The sequence below is a fragment of the Charadrius vociferus genome, unplaced genomic scaffold (assembly GCF_000708025.1).
Source record: "Charadrius vociferus isolate BGI_N301 unplaced genomic scaffold, ASM70802v2 scaffold472, whole genome shotgun sequence".
NCBI classification, from domain to species: domain Eukaryota; kingdom Metazoa; phylum Chordata; class Aves; order Charadriiformes; family Charadriidae; genus Charadrius; species Charadrius vociferus.
The window spans coordinates 613,944-635,490 of NW_009647735.1; the positions used below are offsets into that span (position 1 = coordinate 613,944).

At 37.3% G+C, this 21,547-nt stretch overlaps 1 protein-coding gene across 1 annotated transcript in view; it reads right to left on the reverse strand.

The window, feature by feature from the left end:
- The window catches only part of BRWD3 (bromodomain and WD repeat domain containing 3), a 48,021-nt gene that overhangs the window by 7,555 nt on the left and 18,919 nt on the right, over positions 1-21,547 (reverse strand). The window contains exons 9-30 of the mRNA XM_009881677.1: positions 18,654-18,758; positions 17,549-17,702; positions 16,937-17,071; positions 15,976-16,104; positions 15,342-15,567; positions 14,507-14,677; positions 12,516-12,699; positions 11,895-11,988; positions 11,096-11,245; positions 10,137-10,213; positions 8,863-9,040; positions 8,177-8,293; positions 7,612-7,719; positions 5,960-6,084; positions 5,646-5,728; positions 5,116-5,227; positions 4,696-4,757; positions 4,450-4,605; positions 3,619-3,739; positions 2,740-2,865; positions 2,569-2,650; positions 455-522 (exon numbers count right to left, since the gene is read on the reverse strand). Of these exons, the coding sequence (XP_009879979.1) occupies positions 455-522; positions 2,569-2,650; positions 2,740-2,865; positions 3,619-3,739; positions 4,450-4,605; positions 4,696-4,757; positions 5,116-5,227; positions 5,646-5,728; positions 5,960-6,084; positions 7,612-7,719; positions 8,177-8,293; positions 8,863-9,040; positions 10,137-10,213; positions 11,096-11,245; positions 11,895-11,988; positions 12,516-12,699; positions 14,507-14,677; positions 15,342-15,567; positions 15,976-16,104; positions 16,937-17,071; positions 17,549-17,702; positions 18,654-18,758 (2,763 nt within the window). The remainder of the gene's footprint in view (positions 1-454; positions 523-2,568; positions 2,651-2,739; positions 2,866-3,618; positions 3,740-4,449; positions 4,606-4,695; positions 4,758-5,115; positions 5,228-5,645; positions 5,729-5,959; positions 6,085-7,611; positions 7,720-8,176; positions 8,294-8,862; positions 9,041-10,136; positions 10,214-11,095; positions 11,246-11,894; positions 11,989-12,515; positions 12,700-14,506; positions 14,678-15,341; positions 15,568-15,975; positions 16,105-16,936; positions 17,072-17,548; positions 17,703-18,653; positions 18,759-21,547) is intronic.

Genomic DNA, 21,547 nt, shown 5'->3' on the forward strand with positions numbered 1-21,547 from the left:
CAGGCTTTTACCTTTAAGTCCCAATTAATTTACTAGTGTTACATTTCAAAGCAGATTTCCACAAATAAAAAGAGAATTGCAGTAAGATTAAAGCATAGCTGATCGCACAATATGCAGTATGCAAATTGCAGAAATATGCCTTTTCTGTTAATATGTAAGCACTGAAACCCATGAAAGGTATGCAATATTTCAGATCCAGGCTTGCTGGTTTTGTCAGCTTTCATCCAATTTTGATTGAAAATTTAATCTTTCAAATCGATTTAAAAAAAGACTCTTTAGCATTTAAGTAATTTTTCCTGCACGATAACTTCCTTGGTTTGCCAACACTTACATACACGTGCAACTGAATTCACACAGTTCTACAGACTATAGGCGATGATAAATTTAAACCATTCCAGACCTAAATGAGTGTTTCAGTACCTGGTCTCTTTTCACAAGCCAGACCAAGCAGAAATGTTTACTCACTCGTCTTTTTCCAGAGGAAGTTCCTGGAGCATCTGAATCTACATCTACTTCTGCCACCTAAAGGCAAAGGTAACGATTACACACATGCATGCTTGCACGCACCCTCCCCAACGGGAAAAGGGGGTTAAAGCATCAGCCAACAACAAACAACACAGTTTTGAACTACTCAAACGCAATGAATGGTTCAAGCAAACCAGAAACTAGCTTCAAACTAGGACTTAAATAAGTTTAAGAAGAATTAGGTGGACAAGCTCTTTCATCTCTTTTCCAAGTTTGCTTCCATATAAATTATATATAAACATGTGAGAAATACTAATAGCTTATTTTCAGTCCTTAAGACTCAGTTAAGTTGCGTCCTTGCAGACCTGCATTCCCCTGCCTAAACGGTCATGCCCTGAGCAGCTGTACTGATCAGCTGTTTATTCAGGTTTCATGTAGTGCCTTACTTACATCAGGTGTATTTACTATTATTTTCAGAATCTGGATTTAGTGATACAGGAAACAACATCCAGTTAGACAAATAGCATAGCAAGATACTGAAATCCTGTCACAAGATCATCCAGCAAAGAGAACAGGACCATTGGGACACAACAAACCAGTTTTTGGCCAGACTGAGCTCGGCAGCTTTGGCAACCAGATAAGGACAGTTCACCAAAACAATACAGTGATAAAGAAGAGTAAACGACTACCAGAGGATTCTGAAGGACCACCGAGAGGCTATAATGCATATACTGGAGTGGGAGTAGCCTATGGTAATGAGTTCCCCGAAAAGTAATAAACATGTCAATCATTTCCCGAAAACCTTGTGAATATGTATATATGGCATGTATGTAAGTTGTATAACTAACCCTTTACAGTGTGCAAGTTTGGAGGAGCGATCCCCCTTGCACCCAGCGCTGCAATAAACATACCTCCTTTATAACTCTCTGTGAGTTGTGGAGTTTGTTTCTGCGTGTCATTAGAAATTAGAACAAAAACTCCTTTGTACACCTTTCTACCACAATTAAAAATAACTAATTTTGAGTGGAGAAGTGAGTGCTTGGAATACCCTACAAAGAATCTGAAAGTAATTTCTTTCTAATTTTAAAACTTATTATAAACCAAGACATGCTCTTTGAAAGGCTAGAGAGAAAGAAAGGTGCTATAGTAGTAATTTTGGATACTTCTGATCAATGCTTGACATGAAATAGATGAGATTCACAACTAGCACAAGAAGGTTAGGTTGGGAAAGGGGGGCTTGCTATTTAAGTCATGGAAATCCCTCATTTTCTTCAAAATACTCTTTTAATAGTCTGTGAGAATAGATGCTGTTATTATATCTTCAGTTTTATAAAAGTAATTAAATTATTCCATTGTAGTATGGATTTTCAGTTTCACTACAAATCCAAGACAATAGCACCAGCCATAAGCATAGAGGTCTTCAAGCAGCATCAGGTTTAACCTAAATATTTCAAAACTGCCTCAATGGAGTATGTCTGGGGGAAGGGTGGAGGGAAGAAACCTCCTAACTAAATCTTATACTAGCTCACGTATTAGAAAGCATCACTGAAAAAGTAAAACAAACCCAAGTGACTTAGGTTATAAGAGGTCACTTCTTTGCAACAGAAACTATAGCCCATTTCAAAATGCAGTTTACAAACTGCATTTAAGGGGAGAAGGTGTAAGGAGAGAGAAAAAGTTAAAGGAAGTGATATCTACCCTGCTTTCTACCTGCCACTTCACTCCATGGTACAACTGGCGGGAAATGACACAGAATTACATAAGAAAACCAGTTCTGCTGCCTCCCTGACAATAGGAGAGCTGTTGTCCTTCTGGTTTGGCAGACTGGATAATAGCCCCAGTTCATATTCCCCTTACTTACTAATACTTCCTCACACAACAAAACATCATGTACTAAGAGAAGATTAAAGATAGGCAGTTCCCAGAATCATTTTTACTTACTCATGGGAGTTTATTGCCCCAGGTGAGCAACTCAAATGACCTAAACAGGCTCATCTCAAAAACACAGTGCAACTACCCATAAAATAAAAACTCAACAAAAATCTTCCAGGTGCAGAATGTAAAAAGGCAAGAAGTTCTGATGATCAGACTTAATGGTCTTACCTCCTCTTCCTCATCAGTACTGCTTAGGTCTTCTGCCTTCACCTTGTTATATATTTCTAATATATCAGTACAACTCTGATCCCTGCAGGACAGCAACAAAAGCCAAAAATAAATAATCAAGTATCTCAGAAACTCAAGATGTCACATCTATAAAGTAAAAATCATGCCTACCCAATGAAGTGAAGCAAGACATCTGTTACAATTTTGGCTGCTTTGACTATAGGACTGTCTGGCTCGTTGAAAGTCCTGGCGTTATGTTCAATGTATCGTACCTCCCACATCAGTGCAGAGATTCTCCTAGGAAAAAAAAAAAAAAAGGAAAGGGTTGGAGAAGAAGGTGTACGTTATTTTCCTTCTGAGTTCAGTAGGATTCCTCAGTAAAAAAAGGAATCAGGTAATCCAGGTCCAAGGTAAACAGGTTGCCACAGACCAAGGTAAGTGGTTTCTCTTCACATACTGCTGACTTGCTGAGTGCTCCAATGCGCCAGGCTGCAAGAGCTTTGTGGCTCTCTTCAAATCAGCAATGAATGGAATGAAAAGAGGAAGGAAACCTACACAAGGAGACTGCTGACTGCTCCCACTTAGAGAAAGCTTTAGAGATACAGTGGTCCTCAGAGGGGAAAAAAAGAGTAGGATGTTTTTTATCCCCAGGTTAACTGGAAAAACTGAGATTTCTAGTTTACAGCACTATTTATCCCACTTCTGGCAACTGCAATACAAGCAAAGCAGCTGGTGCAAAGGCAGTAGAGCTACAGATGAGGCAAATATGCACCGCCTGTAACGCATCCAGTGTGTGTAACGCTGTGTGTTAAACAAAAAAGACACTCCAGATCCAGATATACCAGCTTTTGCCTTAACAATGTGGCCAAAAGAAATTATTATTCAGGAAGACTCACTTTGACCAAAGCCAAATAGAATCTGATCTTATGCTGTTGGCTTATCAAAGAAATATATTGCTGAAGTGGCATCACACAGTAATTCAGCTAAACATATTGTCCTCAATGGGGCTATAGTAAGTGTAGATTACAAAGAAATAAAAATCTAACTGACCTATAAAATCTGTTTTCAAGTCTCCTCCTGATTGTGGTGAGGTCAGTTGGATAAGCAACAACAGTGCAATACATGGGATAGGCACTAAGGTCCACTGGAACAGCAAAGGGATTAGAAATATCTGAAAGACAAAAGATCAAAATAATTTAAATGCCTCAGAAGATATCAGAAGGGAAGTTATCTGATAACTAGATTCCTTATAATGGTTTCTGGGTTTTCTTTCTAAGAATTCAGCAAAAGCAATACATATCTACAGCTGGATATGTCATTACCCAAAGGGTAGGATTCTCCCTCTTGTGCCATCTGTTAAAAAATGCTTTTGCAACAGTAGTGAAATATCGCATCCGAGATTTGCATGCCAGCAGCCAACCGTATGGCTGAAAAACAACATGGCATATGCACTGATAACAGGAATACTACAACAAGCAATGCAAAGTAAGAATACAGACATGTCCTGTGTATAAATATAGGATAAAATTTAAATAATAGCATGCTATTAAACTGCTACAAACTAGTTACAAGGTATTTGTTGGCAAGGATGTTTGGTGAGGGCTTATTGGTTGTTTTTTTGAGGGGTTTTGCTCATTCATATTTAGATATGACCAACTGAGAATCCCCATTAAGTTGAAAGGAAGCAGGTCAAGCCCCAGAAAAAAGGGAATATAACTGAAAAGGACATCGTAGGGAATTTAAAAGGCTCTTTTCAATGATTTAGTTAAGCACATTTCAAATACTCCACACCAACTCCCAACGCTCCATCCTATTTACTCTTCAGTCCTGTGCCGCCACGCTGAGATTCTTAATTCCTCCACCTTTTTCCTCCAAACATACCAAGGGAAAGAAGTTGCTCAATCCCCCGGATTACTCGTTCACATTCTTCATCTCTGGAATGGGCTCCCCATTCTCCTTCCTGGGGTTTGTAGAGAAGAGCTGTCAGCTCATCTGGAGTCACAGGAACTCCAGCACCAACCTCCTCTGGATAAGCAGCTAAATACGAAGAATTCAACAACAGTAAGCACTTGCAGTGGCAAAAAACTATTTACTTTGTACATGGACATGAATTCAACACACACTTACTTCCTTCTGGAATTGGTTCCATGTCCCATGGACTCATTCTCTCTCTCTCATTATTGTCCCAGCTATTGAAAAAAATACATCCAAATGCATGTTAGAGCTGAACATAACAATACACCTTTTCTCTACCAGACTTAAACAAAAAGGTCATGCCTATTAGAAGCATGAAATGTCACTGGCTACACGTCAACTCCTTATTTTCCTCTTGTATCTCCTATATATTCACTGCACTGCTGTTTACACTAAGTGTTGTTTTATGAATAAGTTCGTAACTAAATAAATGAAAACAAAGTGGCTGATTATGTATTTAAATGGGAAAAAGGATCCTAGTTGTAGAGGTACACATTTAAATTGCTCGTTAACATCAAGGAGACCCAGAGCATGTATACATGTGTGATACCTTACAGCTATGTAAATACTTACTGAACACAGTAGCACTGGAAGGAACTATCAGGATATTCTGCCTGGAAAGGCTGCTGACTCTCCACAGTTCCGAACCACCAAGCGTCATCTATTATACTGCGAAATCTATCCCCTATAAGGAAAAACATTGCATTCAGGAAACAAACAACATAAACAATTATTAAATACTTCTTTTTAGAGAATCAACTTCATCTTTCATAAATGCACTACTTCAATTGTTATTTTTTGCACTACAGGAATCAAGCCCTGCCCCTGAAGAGAGGGCTTTCACATCTCTAGTAATTAGTCACAGCTGCCTCCATGCCTCACATCACAATGTAACAATGGATTCTTCTATCACAGACCTTGTAACAGTTTCTCTCATTTCTTTTTTTTTTTTTTTCTGCTAAAGGAATTGCAGCAAACATCAAATAAAGTGTCCCATGACCGCTATAACATCATGCATGGTATCACGTAAGAGAGATGCTGTATCCTATTACACAGCTGCAGAAATGTTGCACAACATATGGAAGTGGAAAAAAAGTAGTCACCTATTTGCCAGTTCCTTTCTTTGGCTTCATTATAAAACTGATGCAGCACAAGGAAGTCAATAACATCTGGCATATCATGGTACCTTCATGAAACAGACAAAAAAAAAAAAAGCTTCTATGACCCATACGCATAACTCCACATGTACAATACAATCACTCGCCAAACACTTTTCATGCATTTTGTTTTCCAGTTTGGTGTAATAACTAATTAATGCCATCATCATGCATTGCAAGAGAAAAAAGAAAGGAGGGGTGAATCTTCTAAATTGCAAGAAAATCTCTTGAAGAATGTCATCAGCATTTCAATTACTTACTTAATGGAAAATGACTCTCCTGTCATTTTGCCTGTGATTGGATCTAGGAATGCAAGCTTCAAGCAGCAGAGCGTAGGAGGCCCAACTTCATATTTAATTCCTACAGTCTTCACAAATTCTTGTTCCTATTCATCAATAAGCATGGAACAGTATTATTTTAACTCACTAACAACAAAACCATCCATGTTAAAGGACCAAACTTATTAATAAAAACCAAATATGTTTCCATTCTAGAGCCCAGGTAATTTCATCCATGAAAGTTTTCTTTTCCAAATACTAAAAGTCAATCACAGCCACCTTAAGAACAAAAAAGATGAGAGATGCTCATTCCCTTGGCAGATTTGTGAACAAGGTACCCACAAATTATTTAACTTTTGTAATAAGGTTCTAAGGAACATACCACTCTGGTTTTAACCACACTGACAGCACCAAAGGTTATACCTGACTAAACCCAGGGCCTCTCACCTTTGCCTAGCAACATACAGGGGAAATAAAAGGAAATTCTTCCTCTTAAAGAGGAAATTCAATAATAGCCTTTATGTTCACATCCTGTCAAACATAAGCCGGTAGGAAGATCTCTATCCTAAACGAAATACTATTTCCTTTGCCTTACAAACTGATGACGCCTTTGAAGATTACAGCTGGAATCATTGAATACCCAGGACCAGTAACTGAGTATTTTTCCAGTAAAGCAATTATTTTAATTAATAGAACCACTGGCATACACATATATGAATATTAGCACATATATGTGCTCTTCTCTTGATAAGAAATCTAAGTAAAGCAAGGAAAAACAAATACGGTGGCACTGTGGATTAAGTATTAAGGGACTCAGTGGTTCAAAGCAAAAGGATAAGAAAAATCAACATGACTATGTAAGCTTAGCAGCTACCCGAGCAACCAGTAATACTTTTATTTTGTAAAAATACATTGTAAGATATTGTCTTGCCCTTCCAAGAATTTAAGAATATACACAATTATATGCTTAGCTAGATCCACGGTTTAACAGAGCTTGTGCATACATTTAGGTTTTTACACCACGATGTCTTACTTCTTACCATAGCATTTAAAACAATAAATAGAACCCAGATGTTCAGGTCATTGTGAAGTATCGATAGAACTATTAACAGCTTTTGAGTGGTGGGTTCTGCATGAATTAGTGTTCAGGAAAAAAAACAGAGTCATAAAATAATTTGGGTTGAAAGTGACCCCCAGGAATCATCAAGTCCAAAATCCTGCTTATGGCAGGGCTAACATCTAAGTTAGATCAAGCCACTCAGAGCTTGTCCCGTTGAGCTTTGAGAAGTCTTCAAGATTCCATGCTCTCTCCGGGCAACTCTTCCAGTGCTTAACTACTCTCAGTTTTACTTTTCTTTTTTTATTCAATGTTCTACATTTTTTAATCTGTCAGGCAAGAATAACACACTAGATAAACTTTCACATTCTTTAATATCCTTCTGGCTTCCTATTTTCAAGAACTCAACAGATGTAAAGGCTTTGTGTTAATAAAAACACTAATTTTAAGATTTACAATTTTAATTTTTATATTAACATTTTAAAGTAATGCTTTCTTCATGTTTTTCATACTGATTTTTAACGTCAATTTAAAATTACAGAGACATTCAGTTCTTTGAAGTATTTATTTAACTTACCCTGAGTTCCATTTTGTTCCATGGTTGTTTTTGCACATTAATACTGTAAATTTTTGCTTTCCTTACTGCCCGCACATAAGCTTCATGGCCTTGCCTAAAGTATATGACCTTAAAATAAAATAAAAAAAAACGTATTATTTTATTTTACTGATAGTTCTCTTCCTTCTTATTCTAAAATTTCTACAAACGCCTCAGGCATCATCCCTTTCAGAACATAGTGCACATTTCTTTATTTCATTATACAGCAGTCTTCTCCATAAAAAATATTTATATCAGCCCCCAAAGCGGCACCTGCTATGTGCTTTCAAACTTGGGATCATTGAAAAGTATGCAGGTTTGTCTGAAGATGCACAATCAATTCTTCCTGCTATTCATAAGTTACATGTGCACAAAAAGAGAGGTAGGACAGCTATCTGTAAGCAACTGGTTTCCTGAAAAAAAAAAAGTTATCAAAACTCACCCTATCTGGAGCATGATTCACTGCAAATATTGCTAGATTTAATAGCCCTGACCAAAACAAGCTCATCAGCCTCGGGGGGAACTGCAGAATTGCTATACTCATTACCTCATCTCCCATTTGTGGGACAAAAGGTGAGCGGCGGGGTATAGTATCCAAAATCCACTGTGGGGCAAGCCATTCTTCACTGGGTTCACCTTCCATAGAAAGCAGTCCACTTGGTTTCTTAAATATATTGCATGAAATTTAGAATGCAAGCCATAATTACTATGGTAGAACACATGAAAAACTCCTCATACAACACTTACTGAAGATAACTAGATATAAGGGCAAAGCAAATGCTGGAGTGTCAACTTCCCCAAAACCTCAGCTAAATAGTAGGGAATAAGACATGTTTGTTATAAATATAATAGAAGATCAAAATGTTCATAAAGAAAGATATTATTTTGTTTTCTTAGAAATATTCTAAATGTCGTCTTTACAAAGTACCAGGAAAAAGAAATCTGACAATGTAGATACAATTCAGATGCATTATAATTTTACAACAAAACCCCCTTGGAGTAAATCCAACTGCAGTGAAGAGCATAAATCTAGGAGAAAACATCCCACCTGTAATGCAGAACTACCTGCATGAAAATGGAAGTACATCTATGGCACCATAGCACCAAAAAATTACTCTGGTATTACAATTACTGTGCTATCTATAGGATCTTTCTTACTGTATATTTGTTTGTGAACAATTTTACTTTGAAAACATAAAGTCCAAAAGACCTTAAAAAATTTAAAATGCTGACCTTTTTTCTAGGTTGTTTAAGTTTCCTTCGTTTTGGCTCCAGTCCTTTTGTTCCCTTCATATTTTCATCTTCAGAACTACTACAGATTTTCCGAGCTGCCTGCCTGGTTTGTCTCTTTGGAGGCTGGAGATTAATTCCAGCATCTGCTGTCCAGTCAGAATATTCACTTGATGAATCACTGTAGATAATAAAAAGTTGTAGGAAAGAAAACAGCACTTCAGTTTTCACACAATGGAGTGAAAGGTCCAAACATTCAACCTGTTCTTCTGGTTATGTGGAACAGATGTCAGGATTAGCACAAAAAGTGAATTTAAAGAAAACCTAAGTGCTATCTAGTTTGTGTATTTCAGCAAATTATTTTAACAATTGCAAACTCACGGTAAAACTACGGTTAGGGCTGATACCAATATTTTCATACTAATTATCTCATTGATTCTTAGGCTGACTTCACAAAATGCATGAAAAATTTAGAAAACTAGAGCACACTTCTAAAAATACAGTTCTGACTTCTTTAATATCCAAATAACACACATAAAGTATTTATATTAGCTCATAGCCCTTTCAGCCATAAAAGCATAACATTAAAAATAAGAAAAGAGATTGTAGAAATTGTACACAAATACATATTGACAACAGCAAAATTAGGACATACTAATGAACAGAAGTTATGTATGCACTTCTATCAATATTTCTATTGCGTATGACTAACTGGCATTGATTTTTTCAAGCAATTCTTAATTAAATACAACATTTTCTTACAAATGGTCTTTCAAAATTGTTCTTGACTTTGCAAAAAAAAAAATAATATCAAAACCCACAAAAAAATACAATATAGAATCATAGAATCATCTAGGTTGGAAGAGACCCTTGGGATCATCGAGTCCAACCATCTACCCTACTCTACAAAGTTCTCCCTTACACCATATCCCCCAACACCACATCTAAACGGCTCTTAAACACATCCAAATATAAAATGCTTCACAAAGTCAGCCTTCAAAATTAAGAAATTTTCACACTGGTTTTATGTTAAATACTCTTATAAAAACTTCTACAATTACTTGGTACTCAAACACATAAAAGTATTTGTCCGTTCACAGACCCCACAAATTTTGTTGGTTACCATTTTTAACTACCTGAGAGTACTAAACACTTTGCTTCAATCACGGTGTAACAAATCTGTACTGCTTTGAAGCAGTATGGTATCACAATATCAACTGTCTTACTTAAATTACGTAATCCATTAATGTTAACAATTAAGAGAGCAATAACGCTACCTGGAACTGCTTTCACTTTGCCATGCTGCCACAGGATCGTCCATAGATGCATCACTTGTGCCAACAGTCTCATCTTCCTGTATTAAAAACAAAAGGTTTCACTTCTGGGCCAAGTTTACAATCTATCATTTTTGTTTGCAAGCAAGTTATATGAGTTGCCTCAGCTGAGGAAAGCTTTGTATTTAAGGACTGGTTTAGCTTAAAATAAGTCCACAATTTCTTTCTGTATGTTAATTAATATTATACTACATGCTTATAGAATTTCTAGAAAGAGATGTGAATTTTAATGGCATTAGAACCATACCAGGAGTTCTTATTTAAGTATCTGATTAATAAATTTTAGAGTCAAGTGACCAGCTTTATAGTTATTCTATATGTTCAATGCATTTACAAAGTAACAAAGTTCAGTCTCTTTTTTACTTAGCATGCTCCTGAAATCAGAACAAGTTATATTTAATCCAGTATATTTTAAGTTCTTCCCTTGCCAATATCAATGATTAATACCAATACTCAATCTCTTTCAACAGCCATCTGCAGATGAAGTAGTGAATGTGACCTAGAATATATGTGCAGTATGAAATCCCAAAATAGCAAGTGGTTTAACACAACCCAGTTAAATTTACTTGAAAATGTTTCAGATTTCCAAAAATACACAACCTGTTTTAAGCCAGTTTTGAATACCGCACTGGCATTGAGATAAATGATCCTTCTCTCTCCGAGATCAACAAACTACAGTAACATCACAAATCCAAAAGACTCAATGATTCCAGTGTTTCTTCCTAGGTGGAGAACCTCAGAGCTTATTTTATATTATGTATATTAATATACATATTTAATATTAAACATCTATATTAAATATAAAAATTACTGTTATTTTTGAAACACAGAGCACATGTGTTGTCAAACCACGCTATCTGTGAACAGGGGACCTATTGAAATAATCGCTTGATGTATCAGACCTCTGAGGAGCTGTCTGACTCTTCCCGTGCACGTGCGCTTTGATTTGCTCCTTGCTGATTGTGTTCTATGGTGGAGCGCGTTTGGTAGGCATGCTGGCGCTTGCGTTGGTTTCTTCTCAAAGACCTCCCACTTCCTGGTTGATAATCATTCTTTTATCACAGGACAGGAGGGACAAAAAGAAAAAGATTAGAGATTTAATAATGAATTGCACAGTTAGATGCTTCGTTAAAGTGACCGTACATTGTATCCCATTTACAAATGGCAACTAGGAAATCTAGAATTAGAATTGAAAAGATATCTTTTACGCGCCTGTGGTTCATTTCAGTGCACGTGTAGGTGTGGTTTTTTGGTTCAATATCAATTCTACTTTTTGAAGTAGCAGTCCTTAGAAAGGAAGTTATAAACAAATATCATTTTTTTCTAAAAAAATACCTGCAGTCTCTGGATAAGATAAAAGCTAGACACTTAAAAAAGTGTGGTACCTCTAATATTTCTCCTAGTTTCCACAAGTCAAACTGAACACCCACCACTGTGGCTCTGCTCTTTTCCTTTCCCAACATCTTCCCACTACTGAAGCCTTAAGGATAGAGATTTACCACTGCTATTTACATATTAGAGTATAAAGACATACAAATTACAGTTACAGAAGGAAGACAGAGATCCAGAGAAACCATTAGTACTATTGATCTTCTAAGTAATTTAATAAAATTGGGGTTTGGTTTTTTTGTTTGTCTCTCTTTTGCTCAGTGCTCAGCACTGCTTCACACCCAGGTTCTCTCTTCTCGTGAATTAACTCACCCGTTGTAAGGTGTGGGATGGCTTTCTCTTCTTTTCAACAGTGTATAAATTAATTTCGATTTCACCTTTGGCAGCTCGACATTCTTCCTGGACCCTAATTATACAGAGGAAACATCCACTTTATTCAATCAATCATCATATAACTTGACAGTCTCATTAATATACACATTAAAATACTTCTGGTTCCCTTGCTATAAGACATCTGTGCACAAGTCCTCCTAGCAGCATCCACATGTACTTTGCACCTGGAATCAAAAGTTAAGGAAGCAAACTTGTTAGCTGAGCACGCATAATTATTTTCAAGTAAACTGAAATGTATAAAAATTATTTTCAAGGTTTTGTTGGTTTTTTGGTTTTTTTTAAATAAAGCTTCAGGAAAATGTGGTATTTGAACTACTAAAGAAAGATTCAATTGTGAAGAGAAGGAATTACTATTCTCAACTCTCCAGCAGAGGCTGCCACTCTAATCCTAATATCTGAATTTCAAAACAAACAACACGAACAAAAAAAGCCAACACATTCCTGAAAAATCATTTTTTAAAACTTGTAACAGATGTTCGGAAGGATCATTAAACATTACACAATTTAATCTTTTTTCCCCTGTCTCACTTAGCATCTTACTTGCTGATGCCTGGCGGAAGCTCATTCACCACCACTCTCCTGCTCCACGCCATGAGATCTCTCTCTGTTGCCATTTGACTTCGGGGAGCATTGTGATGCATTTGCCGGACCCCTTCAATCTGACCACTTCTCCGAAGACCAACATTTGGTGGAGATGTAACATCCAAACCTGGACTTCGAAGAGCTAAGGAAGAAAAAGATTTTTCTTCACTTCTATAAGCCATTGATAAAATGGAGACTGTAAAGCTTAAGGACTGCACAGAGATCCTTTTTTGGTGATAAACACCACTTATTCTATTGTTAAGTGGCTTTGTCTTTTGCTTCAGAAAAACATTTTTGTGTATTGGCCTTTGACTACTGGAGATGCTACTGTAACATCACTGTGGCTTGCTATATCTTAGAGATATCTGAGGCAAGCAAAGAATAATCTATGAGAAAAGTATAAAAGGCACTTAAGTGACCTTCAAATCAAAGTCTTGTCAACTGCTTAAAGGCTCTGAAATCGTGAATCTTAAACTCCATGGTACAAGAAAAGATGAGGTTGACAATAGACTGCTGCATGGTTTAAGGTTTCTGTTGTACCTCCATTTGTTCTGTATTTGTAACGATTATCTACTGTGTCACAGACACCGCTCGTGCTCTGGGCTCTTCATCAGGTGGCACTACACAGTGCTACATACTCACGACAAAACTGACACTTAAAGTAGCAAAGTGAGACAAAAAGGCTGATAACTCAGAATCACTGTCATCATTGCCTTGATTTATTTCATCGTTTGGGAACGCATCAACACAATTTCCACATGCTTAAATGTGGTTAACCGCATAAATATATTGCATTCATGGTTGTGCAAACCTATATAAACATATTCAGCTACCTAAATAGCAGGTACTTTATACATACTCTAATTAACTTTCACAAACATAGCAAAGTCACTGATCAGTGCAAGTTCTATAAGGTAACTACTTTAATTTCTACACCACTCATACCTGGAAATTCCCTTTCACACAACTACAGGGACATACAAATAAAATTGAGAACCAGGATTGCACAATGCATCAACTTATCATAAGAAGCAGAAAAAACTTCTTGTGGGTTGAAGCTGGCTTCTAGGCCACCTTCTTGACAATAACAGTTCAGATCAAAGCAAAAGCATATTTTCAGCGTTTTTCAATAATATTTTTCCTGTTCCTTCTTGAATTTAAAGACAAGCAACTTCAAATCTAGCAATCCTAATGAGCTTTGCCAGGAAATCTAATTCAAATATGTGTTATTTAACCTAGAACTAATTTATTAGCGGATGTAGATTTTTTAAAAGCCCAGGGTGACTTGCAGCACAAGTCCACAGCATCTGCTCTCTTACATCAACTGTACTCAGTCAGCTGCTTCACAGTCAGCTGCGCACATCTGATTGAGTTTGTTTTCAATTTTTAATCACTTAGTGTATTAAAAATAAAATCACAGTAGCAGAACACTTACCAGGTGAGTAATCTCAGGCTTTCTAAGGAAACACTAAGACAGAGCAACCATGTTTATTTTATAAACACTGATGCTCAGCCTTAGCATTTATGCTGCAACAGGAAGCCATTAGTCTGTCACAACATTGTATTCCATTGGCATTCTCTAATTATATACTGTTAGCTTGACATTATGCAGTTACAAAGTATCATCTCTGCAGCGACTGACATCAAGACAATACAGTGAACTTTATTTTTTAGGAAATAGCAGGAGTAATCACAGTCTAATAGTTCTAGGTAATGAGATACAACCCAGTTAGACCGTTGTGCGCCCTCAGCTGCACCTTAGACTTTTAATTCCTCTGCTAGCATCAGCAGAATATCCAACTGCTCTACATAGGTTAAAAACGTGTATAAGAACAAGAGAGAAAAGCATCCTTGAAGACATAGTCTCAGAACTTACATTAACACATTTTGATTAGTACTTTACTGTGCTTTAGGAAAAGACATGACAGAGGTAAAGAAGGAACACTTACCTCCATTAACAGAGTGGGACCTGTTGAGTGGAGGGTTTGGAAGAGTTTCTCCTTCATTAATTAGTCTCAGATCTTGTTCTCTCTGTAGCTCTCTGATCATTCCATCAAGGATACTCTCATCCTGGTCATTAGTTTGCTGCCCGATGACTTGTTCAACTACTTCGCCATCACCTTGACAAGAACAAAGCCACAACTGCTTATAAAATGAATAATTTCTGTTCTACTAAACACCATAGAAACAATCAAACTTAAAATTGTGCACAGTTATTCGTGTTCTCTGCAAAACATCTGATCACCAGCTGGCCTTCTGCTCTCATGTAATAAAAGAGAAGTTACAATAAAAACCTAAAATTACAGACCACACGTAAAACATAAACACAAACCCTTAGAAAGAGCAGAAGGAAATCATGCTTCAGTAGGTAATAATGGAAGATCTCTTTTTGCAAAAGTTTATAACTACAAGAAAAAAAAAATCTGTTTTAAAAAACGGAAGCTATTTTTTTCAATGTCTTTCTTACCTTTCTGCTTCCTTACTCATCTACATAGTTACACTGAGGTTTATGGGACAATTCTTTAAGCACACTGTCCTATACATGGTAGAAGCCCACAGATATTGGAATACTGCAGTCTCCTCATCTTGCCTCCAGTCAAGTTGTTTCCAGATACTTCCTTTATGTCATAAAGCCACCTACCTCCTCTTCTAGTTTTACACTGAATTTAAATGACTAGTTTTAGAAGACAACCAAAACAAACAAACCCTTATAATACCATCCTACTGAGCTGGTGCTCAGTACTGTGCAATACACGTATTGTGCATGAGTTTTAGACAGCATACCATTAGCTACATATCCCAGCTGAGGAATAAGTTGTTCATCCTTGCAATTTTCTCTCCCTGGTACCAGCCGCTGGAATCTCGTGGGATGAGGGTTTCCATCCACATCCACCAAGAAGGGAGGAGGCATAAGATGGGGAGCCTGTTGAGTCTGTTCATCCAACACATAGTTATTTGCATCACGGATCAGTGGTCGGTAATCCGTATGGAAGAACATCTGATCTGGAATCTGCAAGAAAAGCAATTTAGTAAATAAATCAATGACCATTTGCAGCTGTCCTGCTGCTTTGGAATGGCTCCCATACCCATAAACCACAACTCCTACACTTAGGATCAGCAGAAGAAATGTTATGACAGAGAACAGATTCCTACTACAAATGCATTTTATTACCAAGGCCTGATGCAAAAGTTCAATGGTAATATATGTCAACAGAGGTGAATAGGTAGAAGTTAATGCTTTGGTCCCATGTCTAGAGATTCTCTTGTCTAAATTTTTTTTATTTAGGTAAACAGCAACTGCTTCATGATCTAACTACCATTTTGTCTGGGGGAGGGCGAGGGAATAAACTATAACACAAATACTTCTAAGACAAAATCAGGTCAAGACACAGATGAGTTTAAAATTCATTCAACCCACCTTTTCATAGTATTTATTGCATCCAAACCCAAATAGTAGCAGATGTCCATGAGAGTCTGTGCAGGCAAAATGCTGTCCATCTGGTGAGAACTTGCAATCAAAAACAGCTCCATGGCCTTGGCCCTCAATCTGTATACAAGCACAGAGCATCCCTTTCACAATCAGGCATTCTCTATACAAGCGTTTTTATGAAAATTTTACCTCCAGTCCATCAAGTATTTAATCCTAATTCTGTGTAAATTCTCATCATGCTCAAGACTGATTTATGCTTATATTTTTTCCACTTAATTATTAAAGCTTTACTGAACAATAAAGTCAAAACCTTCCATTTTCTCTTTGTCCTGAAATTTCAGTACCAGTTTTAATATATGTTCTGAAACAACTACCTAGAAGTCTACATTTTATGTTAATGGAAGACATAGGGCAAGCCTGCACCAGAGATCTCAGACGTGTGCTGTCTCTGTACGAGCAGGTTTCGCAGCCCTGAGTGCCAGGAGGCTAGCTCAGTTCCTGAAGCAGTACAGCTGCATTTGCTCAGCACTGGAACCAAACCAACAAACCTGGCACTGGGAGCATTAAGATAAATGCAGCAGAGATTCAACCACACAGTTTCCCAGACCACAGCATTGTGCTACAACACACAGGCTTACCGGTTTTCATTGCTCTGCCTTGGGAGTCACTTAATCTTTTGCATGGTATGACCATGCCCATACACATGAATAATATTCAGATGTAACAGATCCCATGAAAGACTTGCTGCTACACTTACAGTATGCAAAAACAGACTTTGGTATTGCTTACTCAAGAGCACACAGTATTCTTTTTAATATGTAGAAGTTTTCCCCTAATCCTGTTGTAACATCGGTCACACTAGGTATATAATGAAATCTCCTTTTGCCTCAAGATCAGTTTTACACAAATGCGAAAAAAACAAACCCAACCCTTCCCTGATCATTCTTACCATGTTAAAGTAATTGCGAATTTTAGTTCCTTTGTCTATATCCCAAACAAAAATATTTCCATCATGACCCGCTGAAAGTACAATCCTTTGGTCAAAGGGATGGGCCTCTAGAACAAAAACTTCATCATCGTGACCCTGCAACGAAAGCAGGGTGAAAAAGAAAGTCATATTTCTCCATGTAATATCGCCAAACACGCTAGCATTTAGTATGAGGACGTCTCAGTTCAGGTGGTCATCCAGGACAGCACAACGTACCGGATCTTAAACTAGAACTGTGTCTGTACTTAGTCAACATTTCTGTCAGAGGCTTGGCATCATCACTGCCCACTCCGTAAGCGCCTCAGACTGCAGCTCAGCACAGCCGACACGGAGAGGGACAGGCAGGAAGGAGAAATTGGCAGCATGTCAGCCAGCAATCACCAGGGTCTAGTAGCACTTTGGTCATCAGCTCCTTTCCGCATGGTACCTACTCTGCCCAGTAAGCACGAGACAGGAGGCATACTTCAGGGCAAAACACTCCTCGTCAGGGAAGATGATGATGCAGTTTAGCCCCAAATCAATTTCAGAGTTAAACTATAAACATTTGGGATTACCGACTTAAATTTCACTTACAGATAAACTATGAAGAAGCTGCCCTGTGGACGAGTTCCACACTTTGAGAAGGAAATTGTTGACTGCAGTGATGACAGTGGCATCACATCTGTCCCAAGCCACCATAGTAACCTTCAGTTTAGTCACTTTGTCCTCCCCAGATGCTACGTTGTTTCTAAAGAAATTAACAATTTAAAGAAGAAATAAATCAGTAACTACCTATGGAACCATTTAACAGCCCTAATTTGGCATGAAAATAGGGAGAGCGTGGCTGCCACCGATGTGGCTACTGGCTAATGAAGGAGAACGAAGGATGGCTTCTGCAGTGGTAAAAAACAGATACAGGGAATATTCAGTACCACTAAGATTTATAGAGTTTTATCTCCCTAAATAGGACAGATTTTTCTTCCGGTCCTTCTTAAGCGAACATTCTCACCTACTGCAATTCTTTCTTTCAAGCTATTCAGTTCTGTTATTTTTTTTCCTACAAGGACTTTTTCTTATCGGTGATTAATATGAGTAAACTTTATAACGAGCAAAAACTTGCTAAATAAATCCAAATCATACTTTCATCTAGACCCTGTTGAACATCTCCATATTTGAATTCATAGATTTTGCTCACTTTTCTCTACTTTAACTTTATTATTCATTATAATTTTAACTGTATTCAATAGCACAAAATCCAAAATAGCAGAGCATATAATATAAAATAAACACTAATGACTTGAGGAGACTGATTATGGCAGTTGCTAATATAACTTTGCTGAGAGATGACAGAAACCAACAGTTGTTTTGGATGTTTTTTGAATAACACGTAGATCAGCATATGATCAATGAGGTCCTACTAAAATCCCTTTTGTGAGATCAATTCTATTTGACATTCTTACTTCATATGTAAAATACTAAATATTCACTAACCATTAGAGTAGGGAACTACCAGTGTATTAATGTTTTCTTTCGGGGGCTGTGTAATTTAACAGATAGACCCACGGCATTTTCAATAACAAAAAACATGCACTGAAATTAACTCAAAATGGAAGTAAATAAGTATTTTTTAATATGATGGAAGATTTTGTTTTGCATGTAAATGTCGCTATGAAGTGCATTCTGTTTCGGTTTGTTTTACCCTGTCATTTTAGTAGCCATATCCAGAACTACACTCTTCCAATCTTGCTGCTGATAGTGCCATATTCTTGCTGTTCCATCTCTGCTTCCACTGACAAATCTTAAGCTATGGAAAAAAGGAAAAAAAAAAAAAAAGTCATGAAATTCTGAATAAGGATAAGTCACCGCTGCTTTTGGCCTAATACCCACATGCCCATCATAGGATCGTATTTTCTCGCTATTCAGTAGCTTTGCTATGGAGTTGTCCATCCTCAGCAACAGTGTGGGCATGCTAAATTCTGTGGCAAGAACATTTAGGACCTGATTCGCCTTAGGAAAGGTTGCTGCAAGCACTTACGTTTACATTACTCTGCCACAAACACGCACACATGCACGTGTACACAAGTATATATATACTTGGAAGCGTGTACTTGTGTATATATAGTTGTCTTACGCTATACATGTCCACACATAGGCGTGTTTAACAACTCATAAAATATCCATGAACTACTGCCACAGGAAACAGGCAGCTACAAAACGTGGGCAAGCCAAGAGCACACCCGTTCACACCAGCACAGAAGCTAGAATGTATTTAATCTTTTTTCAACACTTATTCTTTATATCGTTTGTGCATCTCTGATCTACAGAATGTAATTAAAAGACAGCGAGGTTACAACTTTCATATCAGATATTGTACAGTACAAGAGTTTATATCCCACAACATTAACTACATTTGGTTACAGCTAGCAGATGGCCTTGGAATAACTTCAATGTCGTAATTCATACAAGCTGCACATTCCCTTTTTAATGACATCAGCAAATCTCTCGTGCAGTTCATAGTGGCAGCAAAGAAAAAGAAACTGCATGCCAGGAGTCTAGCATAAATTATAATACATTAACCTAGGGAGAGGGTGAAGACGGAGAAGGGAAATACCCAAGTTGAACACAAGTAGGTAGCCCTGCCTGTGAAGTTCAACGCAAGTATTTTCATTTTTAAACTCCTTTTTAAAAAAATTCAAGCATCCAGCAAATACATTTATCTACATCCTAATGCTTCAGCTATCATCGTCACAGAAATCATTTTTGCTGGGAATTTTTTATAAAGCTCCTCAAGTAAAACATTTTCACAGGATGGCCAACACATTTAAAAGAATATTCCATTTATAAACAGAAGGACACATAAAAAGGCAAGCCTATGCAATTTTATTTTAATAAGTGATTGTTTCACCTCTTCATTTTCCCTGATCTGAATTTTTTTCATCATGATGCTTGTGACATTTATTTTATTTTTACTCCTTTATATTAAAATAAAAAGGAACCTATCGCTTTTCCATTAAAAGCATTGCTGTAGCACATAATTTTCAGTGACTATGTGACCTAATACCCCCACTGAGACCTGTGCTCTCACACCCTTTGGAAGGAACTGTTAGTACAATTATACCAGTACATTCCCACATAATTTTACATGACAAAGATCTCCGAGTACAGGTGCGGTTCCACTGGCAAAGCTACAATTTTGCTTGGAAGGCTCCTGCTTGCACACATCCCTTAAACCTTTTGCCAAGCAAAATAAGGAATATGAGCAAAAGCTGGCATAAAACCATTTACATTAAGATGGTGATCACTAATCAAAGCTTGCCATGCCACCTTCCAACACAGCTGTGCTGCAGAAGTTCAACACACATACGCCTATAGGCACCTGTACACATTTTATCATGAGCATTCTGACTTTAATTGCTACACAAGAGACAGCATCCTGACTGAGCACAGTTTTAAAAACGGAAAGCTCTGCAGGTTGGAATGGTTCACTTCATAAATTTTAAGGCCATAGGATTACGGCTATCATCTAAACTAATTAACTGGAAATTCATATATTTGCCTAGAAGTTCACATATTTGCCAGGTACATCGTCAGAGAGAAGTAAATTATTATGAATAATAAAGATGACCAATGAAATGGTCTGTAACCGGTTCTGGACAGGTGGCAGCAACCGAGGACTGCGAGTTCAGAGTATGTGATGTGCACGTAGAGTAACTGTCCCATACACTCAGTTCCAGAAACCGGTAAAAGTAAGTACTGTAGCTCATCATTAGTCACACAAACAAACACAGAATCACACAGTCTTCACTACAGGAAACGTTATGATTAGCCCATTTAATATCACACTTGGTGATGTTAAGCTATCCAGATGTACCGGTGACTCAGTGGAGATGAAAGATAGTGGGCTGCAAGGAGACACCACAAAAATACGGTAGGACACTACTGAAGTATTATATAAACCATCCAAATCCTTGTGAAAAGTCAAACAATTGTAATGAGAAGAGCATCCGTAAAGAAAAGTTTTAATCTCAAATGCAGACAAATTGCAGGGCAATTTTATCTACTAAGTAGACTGGATCCAAATTTGAGACATGAGGATCAACTGCACCTTTACATCCCATTGCAGAGCTGTTCTTTGTTTATTCCCTCTTGGAAATAAATTATTTTTTGAGGGGTTGTTTTTTTCTGGCAATTTCAGAGTTACAAAAATACAAGATGAGAGATGAGGGCCTGGTTATTCATCATATCACGTTTATCACTCTAGAACCTCACAGAACTTGAGCTCTTATGAATTTTGAGTGTGTGTATGGAAACAAACATTCTTCCCATATTTTTCAAAACTCTGAGCACCAGGAGAGACAACTTGCTTATTCAGGAGGGCCTGGCAGAAAAAGTCATTCACCAAGGAATAAAAATCAGACAGATAGTAACGGGTGGATGGCCTTATGTTTCAGCAACATATCAGCAATGTCATATTATTTGGAAAATGTTTTCAAATTATGCTAATCATTTGCTGCTTTCTGATTCCCCGCTGGTATAAATGATACACAAAGTGTATGCAAGAGAAGTAATTTTTAACAAAAAACCCTAACATAT